The sequence below is a fragment of the Typopeltis vanoorti genome, chromosome 16, assembly GCF_054136105.1.
Source record: "Typopeltis vanoorti isolate ZY-2024b chromosome 16, IOZ_Tvanoo_1.0, whole genome shotgun sequence".
Taxonomy (NCBI): domain Eukaryota; kingdom Metazoa; phylum Arthropoda; class Arachnida; order Uropygi; family Thelyphonidae; genus Typopeltis; species Typopeltis vanoorti.
This window is the reverse complement of record NC_143564.1, coordinates 108,326,815-108,350,026: the sequence shown is the minus strand read 5'-3', so window position 1 is coordinate 108,350,026 and position 23,212 is coordinate 108,326,815. Positions and strand designations below refer to the sequence as shown.

The 23,212-nt window shown below is 37.0% G+C and overlaps 1 protein-coding gene across 5 annotated transcripts in view; it reads right to left on the bottom strand.

Moving 5' to 3' along the window:
* Positions 1–23,212, bottom strand: part of LOC150098253 (transcriptional repressor p66-beta-like) — a 98,742-nt gene that overhangs the window by 7,402 nt on the left and 68,128 nt on the right. For all 5 annotated transcript variants that reach the window (XM_090406167.1, XM_090406163.1, XM_090406166.1 and 2 more), the window contains exon 4: positions 14,600–14,818. In XM_090406167.1, the coding sequence (XP_090262293.1) occupies positions 14,600–14,818 (219 nt within the window). The remainder of the gene's footprint in view (positions 1–14,599; positions 14,819–23,212) is intronic.

Here is a 23,212-nt window from a genome sequence, read left to right as displayed (position 1 = left end):
CGTGGGAAGTCAATTGAATAAATTCATATGGAATAAGAAAGAAATTAGTCGGAACACTAAATTAGCTGTATACAAGACTGTGTTCAAACCAATTTTAACTTATGGATCTGAGAGCTGGGTCAGAAGTAAAACACTTGACCAAAGACTAGAGACTGCAGATATGAGAGTCCTGAGAAAGATTAGAGGCGTGAACAGATGGCATCAATGGCAATATCATATTAAAAATGAGGATATTAGGAAAGAACTTGACATTGTCAGCATCCAGGAATGCGTTAGCAGAGCTAATCTCAGATGGTATGGTCACTTAAATAGAATGGGAGAGGAAAGATTAGCAAAACAAGTGTTCTCTGCAGGTTGGCAGGAAAACGACCCAGAGGAAGACCAAGATATAGGTGGATTGATACGGTACAAAGTGCCTTAGCCGATAGAAATATAAGATCTGATAATGTTGGAGTCTTGACAAGTAACAGACTGATTTGGAGGAAAATTGTAGATAGGAAGTTAGTAATGATGTAATTTTTTCATGTAGTACTGTCATATCCTGTACACCCCTTGAGGGTACATGGCAGGAATTTGATGATGATGATGACAATGCCCTAACCACAGAACTAAACCACATTCTCAGCCAATGGCTACCCTCCTCACAACAAGGAGTACTTTAAATCCATCACCATACCCTATATCAGAGGCACCTTGGAAAAAATTACAAAAATCCTAAAAAAACATGACTTAACTTCTTGTTATAGACCATATAAAAAATTGGCATCCCTTATTCGCTCTACTAAAGACCAACCTCCCCCCCCCCCACCCCTAGACCTACCTGGTGTATACCAGGTCCCTTGCAGCTGTAAGCTGTCCTACTTTGGCCAAACAGGCAGGACAGCAAATATCAGAATTTCAGAACACAAGGACTACATCAGGTTTCACCAATACAGCCACTCTGGTCTTGCTGACCATGCGCTGGATACCTGCCATAGAATACGGTGGAAGAAAGCTATGATAATACACCGTAGTAAATACAAATACGAAAGGCTTTTCATGGAATCAGCTTCAGCCCTCATAAACAATCCAAACCTCAATAAATTTGGCTGCATGAGACTGCCTCAAATTTGGGAAACCTACATCAGAAGACCTTCAGCCCAACGGCCGAGAATACTTACACAGCCCGCTAGGGAGCACCATCAGGACTTTTAGGAGAAACAACAGCTTCCTGCTTCCTCCAACAACCTTTTTAACAAGAATAAAACTGATTTTGTGCATTGATTTATTACTATGGATGAGACTTGGATTCACCAGAATCAAAATAGTGGACAAAAGCTGGTTGTTCAGCACCAAAGAAGACAAGGTCATGACATCAGTGTTTTGAGATTCTAAAGGAATTTTATTTATTATCTTGAAAAGGGTAAAACAATAACCGGGGAATATTATTCCATTCATTTAACCAGACTAGACGAAAAAATTCTTGAGAAACGACCCAGTTTGCAGGAGAAAAAAAATCATCTTTCAGCAGGACAGTGCACCTTGCCCACAACGGTGTTTTGGCAATGGGAAAATTAAGAGATCTGCACTATGAATTGTTGGAACATCCACCCTATTCCCCAGATTTGGCTCCCCTCTGACTTCTCTCTTCCCAAAACAAAAAATCTTCCTCGCTGGTCAGTGTTTTTCTTCGAATCAAGAGGTGATTGCAGCTGTAGATGGGTATTTTGCACATCTTACTGAGAACTGCTACAGGGACGGGATAGTGGTGCATCGCTGGAATAAATGTATTAGTCTTAACGGAGATTATGTTGAAAAATAAAAATATTTTTGAAATTATAAATTTGTTTTTTCATTGTTAGGCCAAGAACATTTCAGACCACCCAAGTATATACTTACTGGTATCTTTAATTTACAGAAACATATATTTAGACGAGATTATCTCCCATCCATCCTAAAAATAATAGTTTATGAAAGCCAACAATACCTGAATAGTTCTGTAATGCACTCAGATGGTAATTTAATCTTCTAACACTTAGCTATGGCTATCTAAATTGAGAGAGAAAGTGAACAAGCTTGAATGGATACATATTCATTGGGATAATGTTCTCTCACCAGTGTTTCCAATAATCTTATTAGAAAACCCAATTCCCCTATTCATAAAGGAAAAAAAAAATGTTTAAAGTGCTGATATTTTCAGAATAAGGTGATTTTCATGTGCCAAGGTTGCAGTCTAGACCCTAAGATTTTCACATATCAGTAAAATCCAATTCTCTCACAAGATCATCGGACCGATGCTGCTTACCTTTCATCTGATAAATGAGATACTGGCAGCTGCAACTGTGGATCAATTGAATAATGCTGCACTTTCAGATCCATCCACAATCCATATCATAATGTGGTCAGGAATCAGAAAAGTTACTATTGTGAACTGTCATCATGGTGATGCAAGTTTGGGTACTATATTTTGCATGCTTTGACTCCATGAAAAGCCAAGAATACCTCTATTGCCTACATAATCTCTTCCTTCACACCACTGGAATGAATGTGTATCCTTTAACCATCATCTTAAATAACCTATTGCAATACATATGAGTTCATGTCCAGTTCAGATCTCTTTTTCATCTAAAGTATATAATTCAAAATCCTTTTTGAAAAAAAAAAACAAACAACAAAAAAAAAAAACTGCTTCCCAATTTGGTATGCACTGTACGTACACACACATTTTAAGACAACATGCAACTTCACAAATGGTAATTAAATTATGCAGTCTAGCTTTTGTACAACAAATGAAATACGAGATGGAAGAATACATACTCCTATTCTTCATGGTAATGTGATTGTGCAAATGAATGAGGGCATCTCAATGGCATGATGAACTGTCATCCACCTACATGCCCTGGTGAGCATTAAACTTCAACTAACATAACCCTGCTTTCTGACAACAAAAATTTTCTTAAGTCATGGAAAAACATGGGAATCAATTTTTTATTCAGTGCATGCAACTAGTTAAAATTACCTACTTCTGTGATTGCAGATTATGCTGTACAGCATAATCAGTAGTGTTGAAAATAGCATATAATGGTAAATTTTCAATATTCAGCTAACTGGCAACACTGCATATAACAGAAATTGCTTTTTGTATGTTAGGTCAAACATTATGTAATCCTCCCCGCTTTTTTTTTGTGATCTGCATTCAGCATTATATAAAATGCAATGTGAAAAATTACGTATGCATCAGCTTTAAAGTGATATTTAAATAGGCTTTTGTAGCCACTATGTAAAAGAGGTATATAATACAGTCATCCCTCAACTTATGTCGAGCTTCAGTTCCGTCCAGCAGGACGTAACTCGATACATTACATCAACAGAGTTATAGTGGTTAGGGACTAAACCATAATAAGTATAGTCATTTTAATTTTTAAACCTTATAAAACTGTGCTGTGTGTTACGACCACTATAAAGCAGAAGAATAATCACCCAAATCCTCCTCCACAATCTTCATTACCTTCACTATGTGAAAGACCAGGCTTCAGCTCTTATGGTGTAACCTTTGTTTTTTTGATGAAAATGTCCAATGTGCTTTGCTCATTTCTCTTCTTCTTTTCGTCATAAATTTGTTTATAGCAAACAAATGCTTCATCTACTTTCCTTTTCACTAATCAGCATTCAACATTGGGATCCATGTCTTCAGACATTTTGAGAACATTGCTAACTTCAGAGAACATTTCTGCAAGACATTACACTGTGAATTGTTTAACTATCTCTTTCTGTTTCTTTTTTTCCCTCTTCCTTCCCCTTCTACAACAAGCTGTTCCTCCACTTCGACCAATTTTAGTTGGTCAACTCTTCACGGGCACTTTCAATGAGTTGAACTATGTCGTCATCACTTCAAGATTTAGATTGTTTGCTAGGCCCACTATTTCTTCACTCAATTTACAAAGGTCTTTTTTTTTTTCAAATCTTCCAAAATTGCGCACAAACATTTTCAATGTCTTTCCATATGCCACTCATAAAGTGAGAGGTCGCTTTGTTCCAAGATCAGCAATATTTTTCATCATCATCAAATTCCTGCCATGTACAAGATATGATAGTACTACATGAAAAATTTACATCATTACTAACTTCCTATCTACAATTTTCCTCCAAATCGGTATGTTACTTGTCAACACTTTTTACTATATCAATCCACCTATATCTTGGTCTTCCTCTGGGTCCTTTTCCTGCCAACCTGGCAGAGAACACTTGTTTTGGTAATCTTTCCTCACCCATTCTGTTTAAGTGACCAGACCACCTGAGATTAGCTCTGCTAATGCATTCCTGGATGCTAACAAGGTCAAGTTCTTTCCTAATATCCTCGTTTTTAATATGATATTGCCATTGATGCCATCTATTCATGCCCCTAATCTTTCTCAGGACTCTCATATCTGCTATCTCTAGTCTTTGGTCAAGTGTTTTACTTCTGACCCAGCTCACAGATCCATTACTTAAAACTGGTTTGAACACTGTCTTGTATACAGCTGATTTATTGTTTCGACTAATTTCTCTCTTATTCCATATGAATTTATTCAATTGACTTCCTACCATGCCAGCTATGTTGATTCTGTTGTTTATTTCCATATTTAATTTACCATCTTCACCCAAAATCATGCCTAACTAGCTGAAATGTTGTACTTGTTCCACAGGTTTCCATTCACAATGCAGTTGATATTTTCAGTGCTTCTGCCAGTTTTTCTTGTCATTGCTGACCTTCATACCAATTCTATAACAACAGTTATTCAATTGGTTCAGTGCCATGGCATGTACAACTGCAAGGACTAGAAGTCGATAGTGCATGGGAGGTAGTTAAGAAGTGTTTGCATGAAGCAATGGCTGACTGTATACCTAGAGTCCGAATAATAAATCAACTAGGGGTTAAATGGATGAATAACACCATTAAGCTTGAGCTGCAAAAAAAGCAACAACTATGGAGGGAATTTAAGGAGAAAGGTGACCGGCAGGCACACGAATGGAATAAAGCGCAGGCCAGAAGGGTAACGAGTGTGGTAAGAAAAGCAAAAAAGGATTACAAAAGAACACTGGCCATGCAGGCTAAAGAGAATCCTAAACAGTTTTTCAGATATGTAGCAAGTAAAAGGAAAAATGTACATGGCAGAATGATTTTAAAGAATGCCGATGGTAGGGAGGTAACTGAATCAGTTGATATAGTTGAGTTACTGAGTGAGCACTTTGCAAGAATATATCACCCAGGTGGTGACATTGCAGAAACAAATGTACCAGTAGATTATACGGGAATTGTGGTGAATGAAGTGGAGGTGAGTAGTCTATTGCATAACCTCAATGTCAATACATCTGTGGGATTGGATGGTATACCAGCTCGTGTTGTACAAGAAGCAGCTAAAGAATTGTCAGCACCCTTGACCATTTTGTTTAATATGAGTCTCGGGTCTGGGTTAGTCCTGAGAGGGTGGAAAGAGGGGAAATAGTTCCACTGCATAAAGGTGGTTCCAAGACTACTGTTGTAAATTACCGACCGATTAGCATATCAGGAATCATTGTCAAGGTCTTAGAGAAATTAGTCAAGAAAAGAATACAGGATTGGATAGATGAAAATGAGATATTGTATGGGGGACAACATGGTTTTGTGAAGGGTAGATCATGCCTCAGTAACTTACTCACGTTTTATAACACAGTGACGGCTGAACTGGATAGGGGTAATGGGTTTACAGTAATACTACTGGATCTTGCCAAGGCTTTTGATAGGAGGATACCACATAGAACCCTAATCAGTAAACTGGAGCAGATGGGGATAGATATAGGGTTGGTGAGATGGATAGGAGGGTGGTTGAAGGCGAGATACGAGAGAGTGGTTTATTCAGGAGTGGAGTCTAAAAGATGGCTTGTGACTAGTGGAGTGCCACAGGGCTCTGTTCTTGGACCACGGCTTTTCAATTTGTTCATCAATGATATAGGAAAGGATTTGAGAGGAAGTGTTCACTTGTTTGCTGATGATGCAAAGTTGGGTAGAGCAATTATGAGTGCACAGGATGTCAAAATTTTACAGGATGATTTGGATAGTTTGGAGGACTGGGCTAGGAAAAATGGATGACAATTTAACGTGTAAGGTTATGCACTTTGGGGTGAAAAGAATAGCAGCAGTATATCGCATTGGTGGAACCATACTCCAGGAGATTGATGAGGCCAGGGATTTGGGAGTATTGGTGGATAGGGAATTGAAGTTTAGGGGACACATTGCAAAAGTGACTAAAACAGTTCACCAAATCACTTGGCTTCTGAAAAATACTTTAACATGCAGAGACAAACAAGTTGTTGTTGTTCCTCTGTATCAAGCCTTGTTAAGACCCCATCTGGACTACTGTGCCCAGTTATGGGCACCAGGGTTTCTTCGTGATGGGGAGGAAGTGGAGAGGATCCAGAGACGAGTGACCAAGATGATAGCAGGTCTGTGGAATCAACCTTATGAGAATAGGTTGAAGATTTGTGGGTTGCAGAAATTGGTCGATAGGCGAAGGAGGGGTGATATGATTGAGACATTCAAATTACTGAAGGGTTTCTATAAGACTGATCCAGAAGATATTTTTGAAAATATGACTGGTGGTGGGAGGACTAGGGGCCATGAATGGAAGCTGGGCAAGAGCATGGTTGACAAGGGTGTTAGAGCTAGGTTTTTTACTTGGAGAGTAGTGAATGAGTGGAATAAGCTTCCAGAGTCTGTTGTGAGTGCAACGACCGTGAATGAGTTCAAGGCAAGGTATGATAGATACTGTGTGAATGTTGAATAGTTGTTCTTGACATGATGTTAGGGCCTCCCTCGATGAGTCTGTCGACTCCTTGGAATTGCCCGGAACAATAACAATAATAATAATTTAGTCTATTTTGCAGGGAATCATGCAGACTTGTAAGATTTATTTAGAAGTATAACATCGTCTGCATAAAGCAAAGAGCTGACATTAACATCTCCAATTTTGAGATCAAGTTTAATACCACTTTCCTTCATAATGTGATCCATATAGATAATAAATAACAGAGGGGGATAATGTACATCCTTGTCTGACACCAGATTTAACATCAAACCATCTTCCTGTACTTCCTTCAATTCTAACTGCTGACTCACAACTTAAATAAAGACAAAGTATTGCTTGATATAATGCCCCATTGACACCATATAACTGTAGCATATTGAATAGCTTCTCTCTTGGCACCTTGTCGTAAGCATTTTCCAAACCTACAAAACTTAAATACAGATCTTTGTTATATTCCCATGATTTCTCAACTATTTGTCATAAAGTGAAGATCATCCTGACAGCCTCTATTTGGCCTGAATCTAGCTTGTTCTTCCACAATTCTTCTCAACCGTTTCTCAAGTATACTTGCATAAATCTTACTAGGAACACTCAGTAGGGAAATACCTCTGTAATTTTCATTGCATGATAAATATCGAATGCTTTACAGAATTGCATGCGAGCCTGATTATTTCCTTCAGTGGCAGAAATGGCTTGTGAAAAAGTTCTCCGTAGATAATGCCATAAACACTAAAAAACCACTGATCCATCAGTTGGATTAAGTACTGTTTGGAGATAGAAACATGACCTTGATCTTGGGGTGAAGATCTAGAATTAATAAAATTTTAAATTCTACATTTTCTTTCACACAATAGCTTTCCATTTCACTTGCATAACAGTTGATTAAGGCATCCTCAAATAATTTTTAAGTCATACACAACTTCTTATTGCTCCGATAATGAACTCGAAGAGTATGCTTCCTAATGTTTTTGAAGGCTAGTGTCACATTACGAATGGTCTCAGTTTATTTCCAGCCACATTACCACCTAATAGAATCGCAATACAGTCTTTAAGAACTTTGAAACCAGGCAGATTTTAGCTTTTGGTGGATGAATATCTACTCAGACATTTTGGAAAAAATTAAGGCGGTCTCATCCATATTAAATATATATATATATATATATAAATAAATATCGCAAATAATTTTCCCCAGTGATAATTTTATCCAATTTCTCCACAAACTCCTTAGCTCACCAAAAATTTGGACATTATGCAGTGCAAAACGCTGCTTGAATCTCATGAACCAATCGGAAGAAGCGTTGAATTCGTATTCGTAATTGGATTTCTCCTTCAACATGTTTAAGAGATTTAGTGCCTTAGCGATTATGGTCCTAGTGCTAAGGGGTATGAGCTTTTGGTTCAGGTCCTCTATCCATGATGTTTTATTCCATATCACCGTATCCATGTAGTTTTTCCATATCACCGACAGGACCTTGTCGTTGCTTCTTCACTATCATTGATTTAATGGAAGCAGATCCATTCACAGCCTCTACGATTTTATCCTCATTTCTGATTGAAGTTGCTGCTGAATGCGCTGATGTCACTGTAATCGCAGACCTATCTTCAAATGGATGACTGTATTATATACCTCTAACAATAATATTAAGATGTATAAGTACTTGCTTGCTTCTTTTATTCCAAGTCATTTTATTTAAATCCTATTAAAGACTTAGTTTTCTGATAGTAACAGTGCTGTCAAAAACCCAGGTTTTGTTGAGGATAAGAAAACCAAGAAATTTTTGACTAAAGACAAATTAGATGACAGGATAAAGGAAGCGCACACACACAATGAGACAAACATAATCCTATCTGCACTGTCTGGAAATTATGTGTTCTTCTGACCAGTTTAAATGTTTTGTGAGATGAAAAAAAAAAAGTTTCTCTGCCTCTGTATGAGATGTTTGCTTAGATGTGGCGGATTGAGCCCTGGTTCCGTCAGTTCTTAAGCCTGTGTTTGAAAATCCCGGTGGAAGACCAGGTCCAGGATGCCCATAAGGAGTCAACTGTAGAGAGAATGCTACTCTTTGAAATGTGAAGTTGGTCAAACATCCTGGTGTACTTGTATGCCCAGACCACTTAACGATGACAATGCTATGTCAGGGAAGAGGTGAGAATGCCCTTAAAGGTTCTCACCATGCCCCCTATGCATGCAAATTTTAAGGAGGTATTTTTCTGACTCTCTGGCATTGATGTGCTTGTTGTTGGATTTAGTTTGGTGGACTTGATCCCACCCTTAATGAATTACTCTGTGACATGTAAATATGAAAATAAGATCCTTCTATAGAAATAGGTGAGCTCATAGCTTTTAGATGTAAGATAGGTTAGGTTAGGTTAGAAAAGGATCATAATCATGTGCTTAGTCAAATATTTAATGAGAAACAGAAAAAGGTGCAAGTTCAACTGGTTAAGTCTGCGGCATCCCTGACTTGGTGTTAGCAGGGTGCCAACCTCCATTGCTGCCCTTATGACTGAAAATTATAGTATCACAGGTCATATTTGGCCATGTCATGCTTCACGTGCATCTCCAATTGAACGCCTTTAGGTTTGTGATGTGGGATGATTATGAGTGCCATTACGCCTGCATTCCACTTAAGAACTGAACGTCTTTAAGCTCTTAGAGCAAATCACCCACTTAGCTAGTATCAAGAGGGTTCAATCTGCTGATGACTAGTCATTGCAATAGTAATTCTGCTCAGTAAGAGAGGAACTGCAGGTTTAGACACAGTCGAGTGACCAGTGGTGCGAAGCTACCATCCATGGGATTATGACTGAATGCCTCTAGGTCAGAATTCCATCTAGCCACTGTAACAATACCATTTGTGCCGCATGTGTTGAAAGGCAGCAGTAGTCAGAGTTGCTTTCATACTGTTATGGTGCAATCACTCTGGCAATGAGGCCACTAGAACAGAAGCATCAAGACAGCCGTTGAGATTATTCGGCTGCTACTTCCTATGCCACACCATACAGGTGTGATGTTCAGGCACCAAATCATTTGCAGATGACCTAGGTACTGGTCTGGATGTCGTGCTTAGAAGAGCAGCCACCATACTACGATTTTTTGAGACTCATCCTCTGATTCTCATCCTGGTTTATGTAATTAATCATCTAGAATTTATGGCTTAGCTAAGTCATAAATTCTAGGTCTTAACCAATGAGTTTTTAGTTTTTGAACTATATCCAGATCAAGCAAAAATGCCTTATCCAGTATAGAATTCAACGTGTTTAGTTGACTCTTGGTGAGACCTCTACTGATTAAAATATATCAATTTTCCATTTATGATCAGAAGAGTCAGAAATAACGGTCATATTGCCTTTGTTGGCTTTGGTTACAAAGAAGTGGAGGAACTATTTCCACCTCATGTTCAATATATTATAAGATTTTTATTTCTTCAAAGATAATGTAAGGCTCTCAATTCTGAAAATGGGATATTTAGAGGTGGAAGTTCAGGATTATGAATATTTTGGTGACTTCAAACATAACTGATTTCTGTCATCATGTAAATTAGAGATCTGTTGTTTAATACAGTTCATGACATTTAAATGAGGAAATTGTTTTGGCACAACAGAAAATTTGTGGCCTCTAGCAAGAACATTCAAGTTCATCTTCCATTAGTGGATGATTAGAAACCCACTTATTGTGGGGAAGCTTTTTAAGAATTATACTATGAGAGTTATTCGATAAGTCCGTGCAAAAATGAAGAAAACGTAATTTTTTTGGGAGAAACATTTTCTATTTTTCAACATCTCCTTGGAGGTCTATACACTAAGTCCAACGATGCTCGAGTTTTTTTGATCCCATCCATATAGTATGATTTGTCCAACTCTTCAAAATAGGCAGTTGTTTCGGCAATCACCTCATCATTTGATGAAAATCTTTCCTGTCAGCCATTTTTTCATGTTTAGAAAGAGACAGTAGTCCGAGGGAGCCAAATCTGGAGTAGTTGGGGGGGGGGGGGGATAAATCGGAAAATTTTGTAGTCACAATTGCAAGAGTGAGCAGATGTGTTGTTGTGAGAAAGAATCTTCTTTTTTTCCCAAGTGTGGTCGTTTTTTCCTTTATCTCATTATTTAAATGATCCAGCAAAGATGCATAACACACTTTGGTAATTGTTTTGCCCTTTTCCAAGAAGTCTTTTTGGCATGAAGATTATGCCAAAAGCATCCCAGCAGATGGTGGCCATAACCATTCCTGCTGAAGGAATGGTTTTCGCTTTCTTTGGTGGAGATTCCCCACTTGCAACCCATTGTTTTGACTGTTCCTTGGTCTCAGGCTGGTAGTGATGAATCAATATTTCATCCACTGTTAAGAAATGATGCAAAAATTCCTCTGGATTCCGTTGAAACAGCTTCCAGCTGTCCTTGCAGCACATCACACATTGATGCTTTTGATTCAGTGTGAGCAAATGCGGCACCCATCTTGCAGATAGTTTTCTCATATGTAAATGTTCATGTAAAATAATATGTACGTGGTCATTTGAGATGCCCACAGCCTTAGCAATTTCACGCATCTTCACAGGTGTGAAGAGTGAAGGTGCAGATTCACCATGATGTTTACAAAGCTTAGATTTGGTTTGCTGAGCTGTTTTGCTTTTCAAAAAGTAATTTTTAATCACTACACAAAATTCTTTCTCATCCATTTTTCACAAATCACGGTACTTGATCGATTCAAATGGACGCCAAACGCAGAGTAATAGATCTATCTGACTGAAACTTAGTGTGTGATCCTCCAACAGTTGCCAGCAACTAAAAATAACCTCAACACATACTGGTGGTGCCATCTCTTAGACTTTGCATGGACTTATCGAACAGCCCTCGTATATAACTATATAAGTTTTTTTCACATATGCACACATGCGCATGGAAATTTTTTTTTTTTTTTTTAACATTGTGTCAAATGTATTTTTTTTCTAAATACATTTGATTCAAATGGCTGTCTTGCACGTGCATATAAGGAGAGATTCCATTCTCTATATACCATAATTGTTTAATTTCCAATTGTTTATATTGTAATGATAATGATCCACAATATGTGAAATGAAATATCTGTAATCAATTAAATTAATTAATTTTTGCAACTTTAGTAGAATAATGAATAATGCATGTTGAATTGGATTCTTAATGGTATTGATGCGAACACAGATTGATAAGAAAATAACTATTTATTAACTTAAAAGCTAATATTTCGCTGGTATTATATTCAGCATCCTCAGATGCACACAAACAAAGTTTGTTACAATAGCAAGACAACCACAATCCGGTGTAACAGTAGGGCTAGCATAAGTAATTGCAGTGTGCAACACAAGACTAAAGTCCTAATTAGGCATCATCTAAGTAAAAAAAATAATAAAATAATTTGGTCTTAGGATGACTGTCTCCCAAATCTGTGGTAGATTTATACGGCCGTAATTGTTGAGGTTTGGAGTATGTTTTAAGGCTTCTGTTGATTCCAGGAACAATCTCTCTGACTTGTAGAAGCTTCTGTGCAATACTTTTGTTTTTTTCCAATTGATCCTGTGTGCAAGGGTATCCAAAACATGGTCTGCCAGACCCGACTTGCCATAGCGAAAGTGCCGGATATATTTTTTGTATTCACTGAGGCGGATGTCCACAGTTCTTCCTGTCTGTCCATAGTAAGCTCGATGGCATGAACAGGGCACTTCATAGACTCCTGGATGTGATAAAGGAGTGAATCTGTCCTTAGGTGAACGGATGAGAGTTGCCAATTTCATATAAGGTTTAAATACGGTGCGCAGTTGATGTTTGTTAAGCACCCTAGATATCTTTTCAGATGTGCCTTTAATGTATGGGATGGTGATAGTTTTGTTGTAGTCTTCTGTGGTAGATAGCAAGGGGGATTTTTGGATAGCATTTAGTATTTTATCTATCTTATGCTTTCCATGTAAAATAACCTGCCTGTACTGTGAATTTAAATAGCTGAAATATATCAGGGGGAGATTGTGAATTTAGTAAGTTAAGTGTTTCAGTTAATGGTACATTCGTGAATAATGAGGTGTTATCAAAACTCACCATTAAGTCTGAACTATTTAAGATGTGGTTTTCTAAAATACTTTTTAGGTGGGTAGAATTTTTAACAAAAGAGAGAGAATTGTTTGTGCAAGTGGCTAGTAGTTTGGCTAAATGTTTAGCTAATTTATATGTAGGACTGTTTATACTATCTACAATAGTATAAACAGTGTGTAAAGGTGTACCTTGTTTGTGAATTTTTGGAGCTCCATATATCCTGGGGTGTTTTAATGTGAAAGGGTTTGAGTTTGTCGACTGTTTCTTTTTGGCCAGGAAGTGATTTTGTTCAATAACTTGCTCACCTTATTCTTTTGTGAGTTGGTGGGATCTCGATCTATAATTTGATATGTTGACTGGTCTTAGAGAAGTGCATGCATTTTGATTTCATATTCTGTTTCCTTTGTCAGATTTGGTTATGGTAATGTAGTTATTATTGCGTTGCACTTTTTTAGAGTCATTATTTCTTTATATGGGATATTATTTTGGGAGGCTTAGAGTGGATTAAGATATTGGCCATTGCTGGAGGCAGGTCGTATATCCCACGTTCAACGGAAGCCATTATTTCGGCTTTTGGAAATTCTTTAGGAGTAACGGCAAAATTGTGTCCCCAACTTAACGCACTCATGGCTTCTTAGGTTAAGATTACCAATGATAAGTTCACCATGATGCCATCTTGATGTAACTGTGGCCGCTGCATAGCATTGCATTGCTGGAGGATTTCAAATATTTCTTCTGGTGCCGGTTTTTAACTTTGGCGAATTCTTTGCTGCAGTCAGAAATGCTGTCCAGGATATCCGGGATAGCATTTCTGAAGACGGTTAATTCATAGTTCCGGGTTCAAAATGATAGTATATCATGTAGATAGTATTCACTCCTTTATCACATCCAGGAGTCTATAGAGTCCTGTTCATGCCATCGAGCTTACTACGGATAGACAGGAAGAACTGTGGACATTCGCCTCAGTGAACACAAAAAATATATCTGCCACTTTCGCTACGGCAAGTCGGGTCTGGCTGACCATGCTTTAGATACCCCTGCACACAGGATCAATTGGAAAAAAACAAAAGTACTGCACAGAAGCTTCTACACGTCAGAGCGGTTGTTCCTGGAATCAACAGAAGCCTTAAAACATACTCCAAACCTCAACACGTATGGCTGTATAAATTTACCAAAGATCTGGGAGACAGTCATCCTAAGACCAAATAAATTTTTTTTTTCCTCAAAAAAACTTTGGACTGCTATTATCTGAACTAGTATTTTTCAAAACGTCAGACTACTTTTTTTATTATTATTATTCATTTTTTTTAAACTTAGATGGCTCCTAATTAGGACTTTAGTCTTGTGTTGCATGCTGCAATTACTTATACTAGCCCAACTGTTACACCGGATTGTGGTTGTCGCTATTGTAACAAAATTTGTCTGCGTGCTCTGAAGATGCTGGATATAATACCAGCAAAATATTAGCTTTTAAGTTAATAAATAGTTATTTTCTTATCAATCTGTGTTCTCATCAATACCGTTAAAAATCCAATTCAACATGTGGGACATACACACAAGCTTTTCCACACGGTTAAACGAATAATGCAGTTATTCCTTAATATATTATTATGGTATTATCCAATAAACATACCACCATTTCACCAATATAATGTCAAATTAAAACAAATATGCATACAGATACACGAACTGAATAAAATACAATTTATAACACTACAGGTATATAACATACACACCTGACTGGTTGACACTTGAAGTGGCAACTGAACATTAGATGTCGGCTGAGAGTTTTGCAAAGTCTTAATAGGATATCCCATAACCACATTAGGGGGAGTTGTAACAGGTGTTTGTGATACTGAACCTATTCCTGTGCGTAATCCGAGTTGATGATGAACATTTCCTGTCACTGATGATGCATTAACTTTTGATAGAGGATATGAAGAGTGAGTTCTTGGCTATTCAAAATTGAAAACAATTATAAAATAATGATCTTACAAAATTTTAATTAAGATTTGTTTATGTACATGGTATTTTAACAAAAAAATTTTAATGAAGATTTGTTTATGTACATGGTATTTTATACTTTTTAATGTGTCCCCTAATTTCTTTCCATCTGGAAGTAACACCTCATGAAGCAGTGATAACCAATCATATAAGAAATTTCTAATAAAAGAATTTCACAGAACTTTTTAATTTTATTCAGATTCAGAACATAAAATATAAAGATGGGGATCCAGGTTATGTCTAGGAAACTTAATAGTCAGTAGAAAGTTTTCTTACTAGGTTACAAAGTAAATTATACCTGACGAGAAATTATAATCTTGCTTAATCCTTTATCCAAGTGTAAACGAAGTTTGCCCTTGAAATATCTTCACAGCTAGGCTATGTGTATGTAGAGGTCGTTAACTTCACATGAGTTGCCTTGATATCTTAATGCAAAGCACACTTTCTTTCAGACATATATTGCTAGACATCATGTGAAGACTCGCTATCCAGGCTGGTTTCGACCTTTACTAAGGCCTCATCAGTGGGAGCCAGACCAAGGAAGATACTAAGGTTGAATTACCGTATAAGACGACTCTCATATACTACAGAAAACCCCTCGAAATCATGAGTCATCTTATATGCCGAGTATGAAAAGGGAAGCTTAATTTCTTGGATGAACATTTAGATAGTTACAATACATCATTATATAAGAAAATAGGCAGTGTTTATAAACAAATCAGATTAATTTTATGTTACATAAATTTATTTAAAATATTACAATAAATGTAAGTCTTAAAAAACAAATAATTATTAACTTCGATTTTCATGTTAATTTTCTTCATCATCTGTTGAAAATAATTCTTCAGATTCATTGTTTAAATGATCGTCATATGGATCCCAGTTCAAATCCAGTGAATTGATTTCGTTTTCATCGTCATCAGTGTCCCACAACAGATCATCTTCCGTACCATCCATAAGATTAGAGATACCACACTTTTTAAATGATTTTATTACTGTCTCTACTTTTACTTTATTCCAAGCTTTGATCACAAAATTGTACAACATATCAAGTGATGCAGCGTGCATAGATCCACTGTTTGTAAATGATTTTTCACCAGTCAACATCCAATTATTCTACTCTTCTTGCATGTGATCTTTAAATGGTTTGTTCAAGCAGACATCTAGTGGTTGCAATATAGAAGTTAAACCAGCTGGTATAACAGCAATTTATGTGTTAGTTTTTCTAGAAGACTTATAGTATTTTCAGTTAAATGACTACGAAACATATCCCAAACTTATAAACTGCGTTTGCATGTTCCACATGTTATTTATCCATAATTTCACACCATTTTTGTCCATCCATCCTTTTTCGTGAAAATGTACAAAAACACCTGAAGGAAATTTATCTTAATTTTAGTTTTACGTTTGAGGATGATCATTGGATTTATCTTGGTTCCATCAGCCAAACATGACAACACAACCGTAAACCTTGTTTTTTCATGACTTGTACTTCTAACTAGCACACTCTTACTACCTTTAGACTCCACTGTTTTATTGCTTATCGTATCAAAGCTCATAGGAGTTTCATCCATATTTCCAATATTTGACAATAGAAATTTATGTTCTTGTCTCAAATGAATATTAAATTTATGGAAACTGGTAAGTTTGTGGTCAAGATCTGCTGGTAGTTTCTGAGCAATTTTCGTTTTTTGTCATATTACTAGATTTTGTCTGTTCATAAAACGATTACACCATCCTGAAGTAGCTTGAAATTCTATACTTTCATCCGGATTCAATCTTGACCATTTTAGTGCATATACTCTAATCATATTTCTTGTAACGAGATAACCATTCTCTCTTTGTTCGAATACCCATTTTGCAACGTGATTTTCCAGTTGCGGCCATCGGGTGATCCCCGTTCTCATCACACATTTTTTCTTTGGCAATTTTTTTAAAATATCTTCTTTCTTCCTCCATTCTCTTACCATCTTCTCGGTTATGTCAAACTTTCTTGCAGCAGCACAGTTATTAGTTTGCTTTGCCATTTCAATTATCCTTATTTAAAATTGAGCTTCCTACTTTCTTCGTTTTGTTGCTGATTCCATGATTTTAAATAACAATTTTAATAATCCTAAAATTAAAAAAAAATGCAAAATTAATAATTAATTAAAATTGGGGCTTCGTGTAAATACTAAATTTATGCTATGCAAAAAAATAACGGATATAACAACAATACCTAACATTGTATTAATACAAGAAAGAAGAAATTGGGGGGGGGGGGTCATCTTCTACAACTGACATAAGCTTAAAACCTAAAAATAGCTTAAAATTTAGGCCTCGTCTTATAATATAAGCCGGTTGTCCTATATGTCGAAATATATGGTAATTCAGAAATCATATATTTTCCATATACAAATAGTAAAAAGGTGTATCAAATTATTAATATATTCTGGATCACAAATAGTCGCAGAAAATTAGCAGCCTCTATATACTAGTAGTAAAAATACTTAATCTACAAATTTTATTTGCGTATGTTTGGATAAAGGATAATATAATTTCTTGTCAAGTATAATTAATTTTGCTGGTCAGATTTTAAAATAAGACAATAATAATGTTGGAAAACATTATACACGTACAGCAAATATGGAAGTCCAGTCCTGATAAATTTGTACTCCTACACAATTTAATTGGCGTGAAAAAAAAAAAATATATATATACAGCATATTATAACATGCCATACAAGGAAGTTAACATGTATGGCATGTTAACTTTCTTGAAGGAAAGTCAAGAGATTGCACGATTTAAAATTAAAAATATTTGAACATTATATTATTACTGTTTACTAACTTTCCTGACAAGTTCAGAAGAATAGTTTACAGAGATAATGGCAAAATCTGAAGAAAACAGTGATGGTTTGATTGCACAGACAAGAAAAAAAAAAATTAGAAATAAGCAATTACAGCTATGAAACAGGATATAACTACATGTGTTCAGGCCAGTCCACTGTTTCCATCACAAGATGAAAAAGCCAACTTTCCAGGAGGAAAAAACCTATCACTCCCATACCAGACCAGTTAAATCACCTTCATTTAAAAGGGCCCAATAAAGGTTCTAATTCTACATGGAATTTAAACTCAGGTCTTTCTAACTTAAGGGCATTGTCAATATACGAACTGAATTACACATACCGGCCACTAAATGGAAAAAAAAATATATATATATATATATATATATATATATATTACATATAGGCATGCAACTGCAAATACCAACCCTCTTCAATTCCCTTCAAAAAATATAGCTCAGTGAGATATAAGTTGGGAACAACCTTCATTAAATGCTTTGGTCAAGTGCTGCACATGGAAAGTTCTGTTTGTCCATACAAGCATTCTCAGATGACAACGATCTCATTCCTGACAGATTCTCTTAGGTCTGCAGCTATGCTTCTTAGACAAGCAATGTAGGTTATTTTCCACTGATTAAACACCCAGGATATCTCATCTTTTGAGAAATCAGTCAGCTCTGCTGTTTTCAAAATCATGGCTCCATGCAGATGGGCACCCACCATAAGTCCTTCATCAAACTCTGAAAATGCTTTGTTTTCCATTGTGATCAATATTATTCACTAGCAGCATTCTTAAATAGTTGCCTAGAACATGTGACCAAGTATCTTGCACATAAGCTGCATAAAGGTTACTAATTCAGTGGCCAGTGTGTGTGCGTGTACAATGTTAGGAACCAGGATTTTGTGGCCAGAAAAATGTCAGAATCTTGAAATGCAAACTGCATGATAAGGTATTGACTTCACAAATAACCATAACACACCAAATTAATAGATTCAGTTCTATCTAAAGTTATGAATGTCTCCATAAATTCAGATAGTAAAGGGCAGTAATTTAATAAATATTTGTTCCTCTTGAACACAAGTTAAATGATAATGGAATAGAAGATTATTAGTTAAATGATAATGGAATAGAACATTAGGATTAGAGGGTTGGTTTCCCCAAGGGAGACCTTTGGAAAAATTAAAAAAGGAAGCAATGAAGGCTCAGAGTCCAGAATATTATGCCATTTAGCAAAATCATCAATACTAATCCTAAAAAAGAAAGTGGGAGATTGCTGTTTCTGTGCATGATGATGTGATAATCATCTGGATAAAAAGAGGTGGAAGAAGAGTACAAAAGTTACAATTCAAGAACAAAAGTTACATTCAAGAGGTTTTGGATATAATGCAAGTTCCTACATTTAGGATTTCAAAATCAGTGTCTATAATTTAATTGCAACTATTTTGAGCTTTAATGCAGACAAAAAATGAAGATGGATATTTTTGTGACTACCAGAAACATTTGATTCTTTCCATGGTACACTTCTTGGAGAACCAAGGTTTAGATGAAGGATGACAATTTTAATATAAAATGGGGAAATGAATGTTTCCCAATCATAAGAATAGCTTTGATGATGCATTCAACACAAATTTTTTGATCACAAGAACTCAATAATCCAATCAAGAAAATGAAGCACAGATATCAGATAATCCCACTTGGCATTATCAGAATGCCAAGTGAGATTAGGAAGAAAAGCAACTGTGCAAATGAAGCTTCATCAGATATTATACAGCAGGTGGTAGTCTGAACTGCCTTGAGGACAAACAACACCTACAGTATACTCAAGCATCTCTAATCATAACCTACTACACTGCTTGGAAAGAAGTCAAAATACACTCCCATTGGCAAGATGCATCATACCATATAACATGTCATGTGTTTGTCACCAATATAAATTGGAGAAATATGATACTCCCAAGTCAGTGCAACTGTGTCTGGGTGAAAGGGCTGTAAGAAGGGGAACTGATGGAGTTTGAAAAAAGTGTTGTGATAGGATGCCATGTTGCAGGCATATCCGTATGACAAATTGTTGACAAGCTGGGCCATCCCAGGTCAAAAATCAGTGATACCATACTGAGATGAAAGTGCAGCAAGTCAACTGCAAGTGCAGATGCAGTGGACAACTCACCAAACATAACCATAGGGTGCTACAAAGGATAATATGTAGAAACCATCATTCATCAGTGGACACGTTGAATGCAGAATTCCAGGCATTGACTGGAACACGAATCTGCACAAAAACATTCAAAAGCTAGGCTCACAACATGGGTTTCCATGGTTGGACTGCAATATGTAAGCCCGACATTAACCAAACCAACACACAGCAGCATGTACAGTGAGTCGTGGAAGCTTGGAAAGCTGTGTTATGGAGTGAAAAGTCACACCACACCCTCTATTGAGCAGATGGAAGGGTTTTGGTGTGACAGATGCCCAGTGAATGTCTCTTACCAGAGTGTGCAACTCCAACTATGAAATTATGAGGTGGAAGTGTGATGGTATGGTCCTATTTTTCCTGGTTTGACCTTGAACCTCTGTTTGTGGTGCCACGAATAGTGAACTCCAAGAGGTAAGGAGTCGGTTTGCTTGTGGACATGAATGTCACCACACTTGACTCTGATTTCAGCTCTATTGGACATCTGCGGGATGAACTGGAATGTTGGGTGAGGTCAAGAGACATCTACCCAACAACAGTCCAGGACCTCATTACATGCCTACAATAAGAATGGTCCAAAATTCTCATTGACTTGTTGCACATTGTGGAAAGAATGTCCCATAGGATTTCTGCAGTCATCACAGCAAAAGGAAGTCCTACATCTTATTAAGTTAGGTGCCATGGCTGTTTGGTGTGTGTGTCTGTTGACTTCTTTCCAAGTAGTGTATATCCTTTTCACAATAACTTGTTTCTTCCATGCCTAATTTTGCTATTCATCCACTTCACTATTACTTTATTTATTCAACAACTCTTATAACACAGGTGTAGATCACTTCTCACCTAACCTTTCCCATGTTATTGTTACTTCTATTTTCCTACAGCTCATCACCCCCATGATAGTAATGTTAATTGACCAAGGAGTTCAGTGTCCACCTTACAGTTCTACACAAATACTTTCTTGACTGTAACATGACCACGAATACTTTCCAAAGCAACGCACCAATAAAGGTTAAAACCATTCCGAGTATTGGACCTTCCCATAATGCATAGTTTTATACATCCAAAAGGATGTGTGCTTAGCCTCTATACGAGGTTGGTCTGAAAAGTTCTCGGCCTCGACCATAGATGGCAACACTATCGTCAAGTTTTTTTTTTCTAAGTTGGTATATCTGTCATAAGCATCCATGTGAAATTACAAGTCATTCTATCAAGTAGTTTGTTTTATACAACTGTCTGAAGCAAAAGTGTTGTCTGTATCCCTTGAAATGGATAAAATTGAGTATTGTGCGGTTATAAAATTCTTTGTAAAAGAAGATTTAACTCCAAAAGAAATTCATTCGAAGTTCATATAAAAGTTTATGGGCACTCTTCTCCTTCGTTTTTGACAATTAAGAAATGAGCTGCCGAGTTTAAACATGGCTGTACCAGCCTTGAAGATGATCCACATGAAGGACGTCCAAAAAGTGTAACACCACCAGAAATCATTGATCAAGTGCACGATATGGTATTGGATGACTGGCGAGTTAAAGCGAGTGAAATTGCTGAGACTATAGGCATTTCAAAAGAACATGTAGGATATATTTTGCATGAAGAATTGCAAATGAAAAAGCTTTGCACAAGATTATTCAAGGAATCAGCCTCAGCTCTAAAAAAAACTTCATGCATCCAAACCTCAACAAATTTGGATGCATGAGATTGCCCCAAATACAAGAAGCTTGCATTCTTAGAACATCAGCACAACAGCCAAGATAACCCAATTTAGCCCACTAGGGGGCACTAGGACAGACTTCAGTTGTTTTCTATAGGCATATTTGTTTAGTGTTAGTGCCTGTGTGTACATATCATTATTTTTATGTTCCCTGAAGATGGCAATGTAACATTACTGAAATATAGGAAGTACTAATTAAAGTTTTTTTAATTAATATTTTACTATACGTTGTCTTTCCCTAAAATCTGATATCTTTAATTTATAGTATAACCAAGTGATCAAGTGCACAATATGGTATTGGATGACTGGTGAGTCAAAGTGAGTGAAATTGTTGAGACTATAGGCATTTCAAAAGAACATTTTAATTTGAGTCTCGGGTCCGGGTTAGTCCCAAGGGGGTGGAAAGAGGGGGAAATAGTTCCACTGCATAAAGGAGGTTCCAAGACTGCTGTTGCAAATTACTGCCTGATCAGCATATCAGGAGTCGTTGTCAAGGTTTTGAAGAAAATAGTCAAGATAAAAATACATGAATGGATAGATGAAAATGAGATACTGTATGGGGGACAGCATGGTTTTGTGAAGGGTAGATCATGCTTCAATAACTTGCTCACGTTTTATAACACAGTGACAGCTGAACTGGATAAGGGTAATGGGTTTACAGTGATACTGCTTGCTAAGGCCTTTGACAGGATACCACATGGAATCCTAATCAATAAACTGCAGCATATGGGGATGGATATAGGGTTGGTAAGATGGATAGGAGGGTGGTTGATGGAGAAATATCAGAGAGTAGTTTATTCAGGAGTAGAGTCCAAAAGACGGCCTGTGACTAGTGGTGTATCGCAGGGTTCTGTTCTTGGACCACTACTATTTAATTTGTTCATTAACGATATAGGAAAGGATCTGAGAGGAACTGTTCATTTGTTTGCTGATGGTGCAAAGTTGGGTAGGGCAATGGTGAATGCACATGATGTCAAAATTTTGCAGGATGATTTGGATAGATTGGAGGTCTGGGCTGGGGAGAATGGATGTCAATTTAATGTGGCAAAGTTTACGGTTATGCATTTTGGAGTGAAAAGATTAGCAGCAGTATACCACACTGGTGGAACTGTACTCCAGGAGATTGACGAGGCCAGGGATTTGGGAGTGGATAGGGAGTTGAAGTTTAGGGGGCACACTGCAAAAGTGGCTAAATCAGCTCATCAAATCACTTGGTTACTGAAGAATACTTTGACGAGCAGAGATAAGCAAGTTATTGTTCTCCTGTATTGAGCCTTGATAAGACCCCATCTTGACTACTATGCCCAGATCTGGGCACCAGGATTTCTTCTTGATGGGGAGGAGGTGGAGGGGATCCAGAGGCGAGTGACCAAGATGATAGCAGGTCTATGGAATGAACTTTATGAGAACAGGTTGAAGATTTGTGAGTTGCAGAAATTGGTTGATATGATTGAGACATTCAAATTACTGAAGGGTTTCTATAAGATTAAAGTGCATGTCCTCTGAAAAATAACAGAGGATATTTTTCAGAACAGGACTGGTGGTGGGAGAACTAGGGGCCATCCATGGAAACTGGGCAAAGAATGTGGTTAGCAAGGGTGTTAGAACTAGGTTTTTT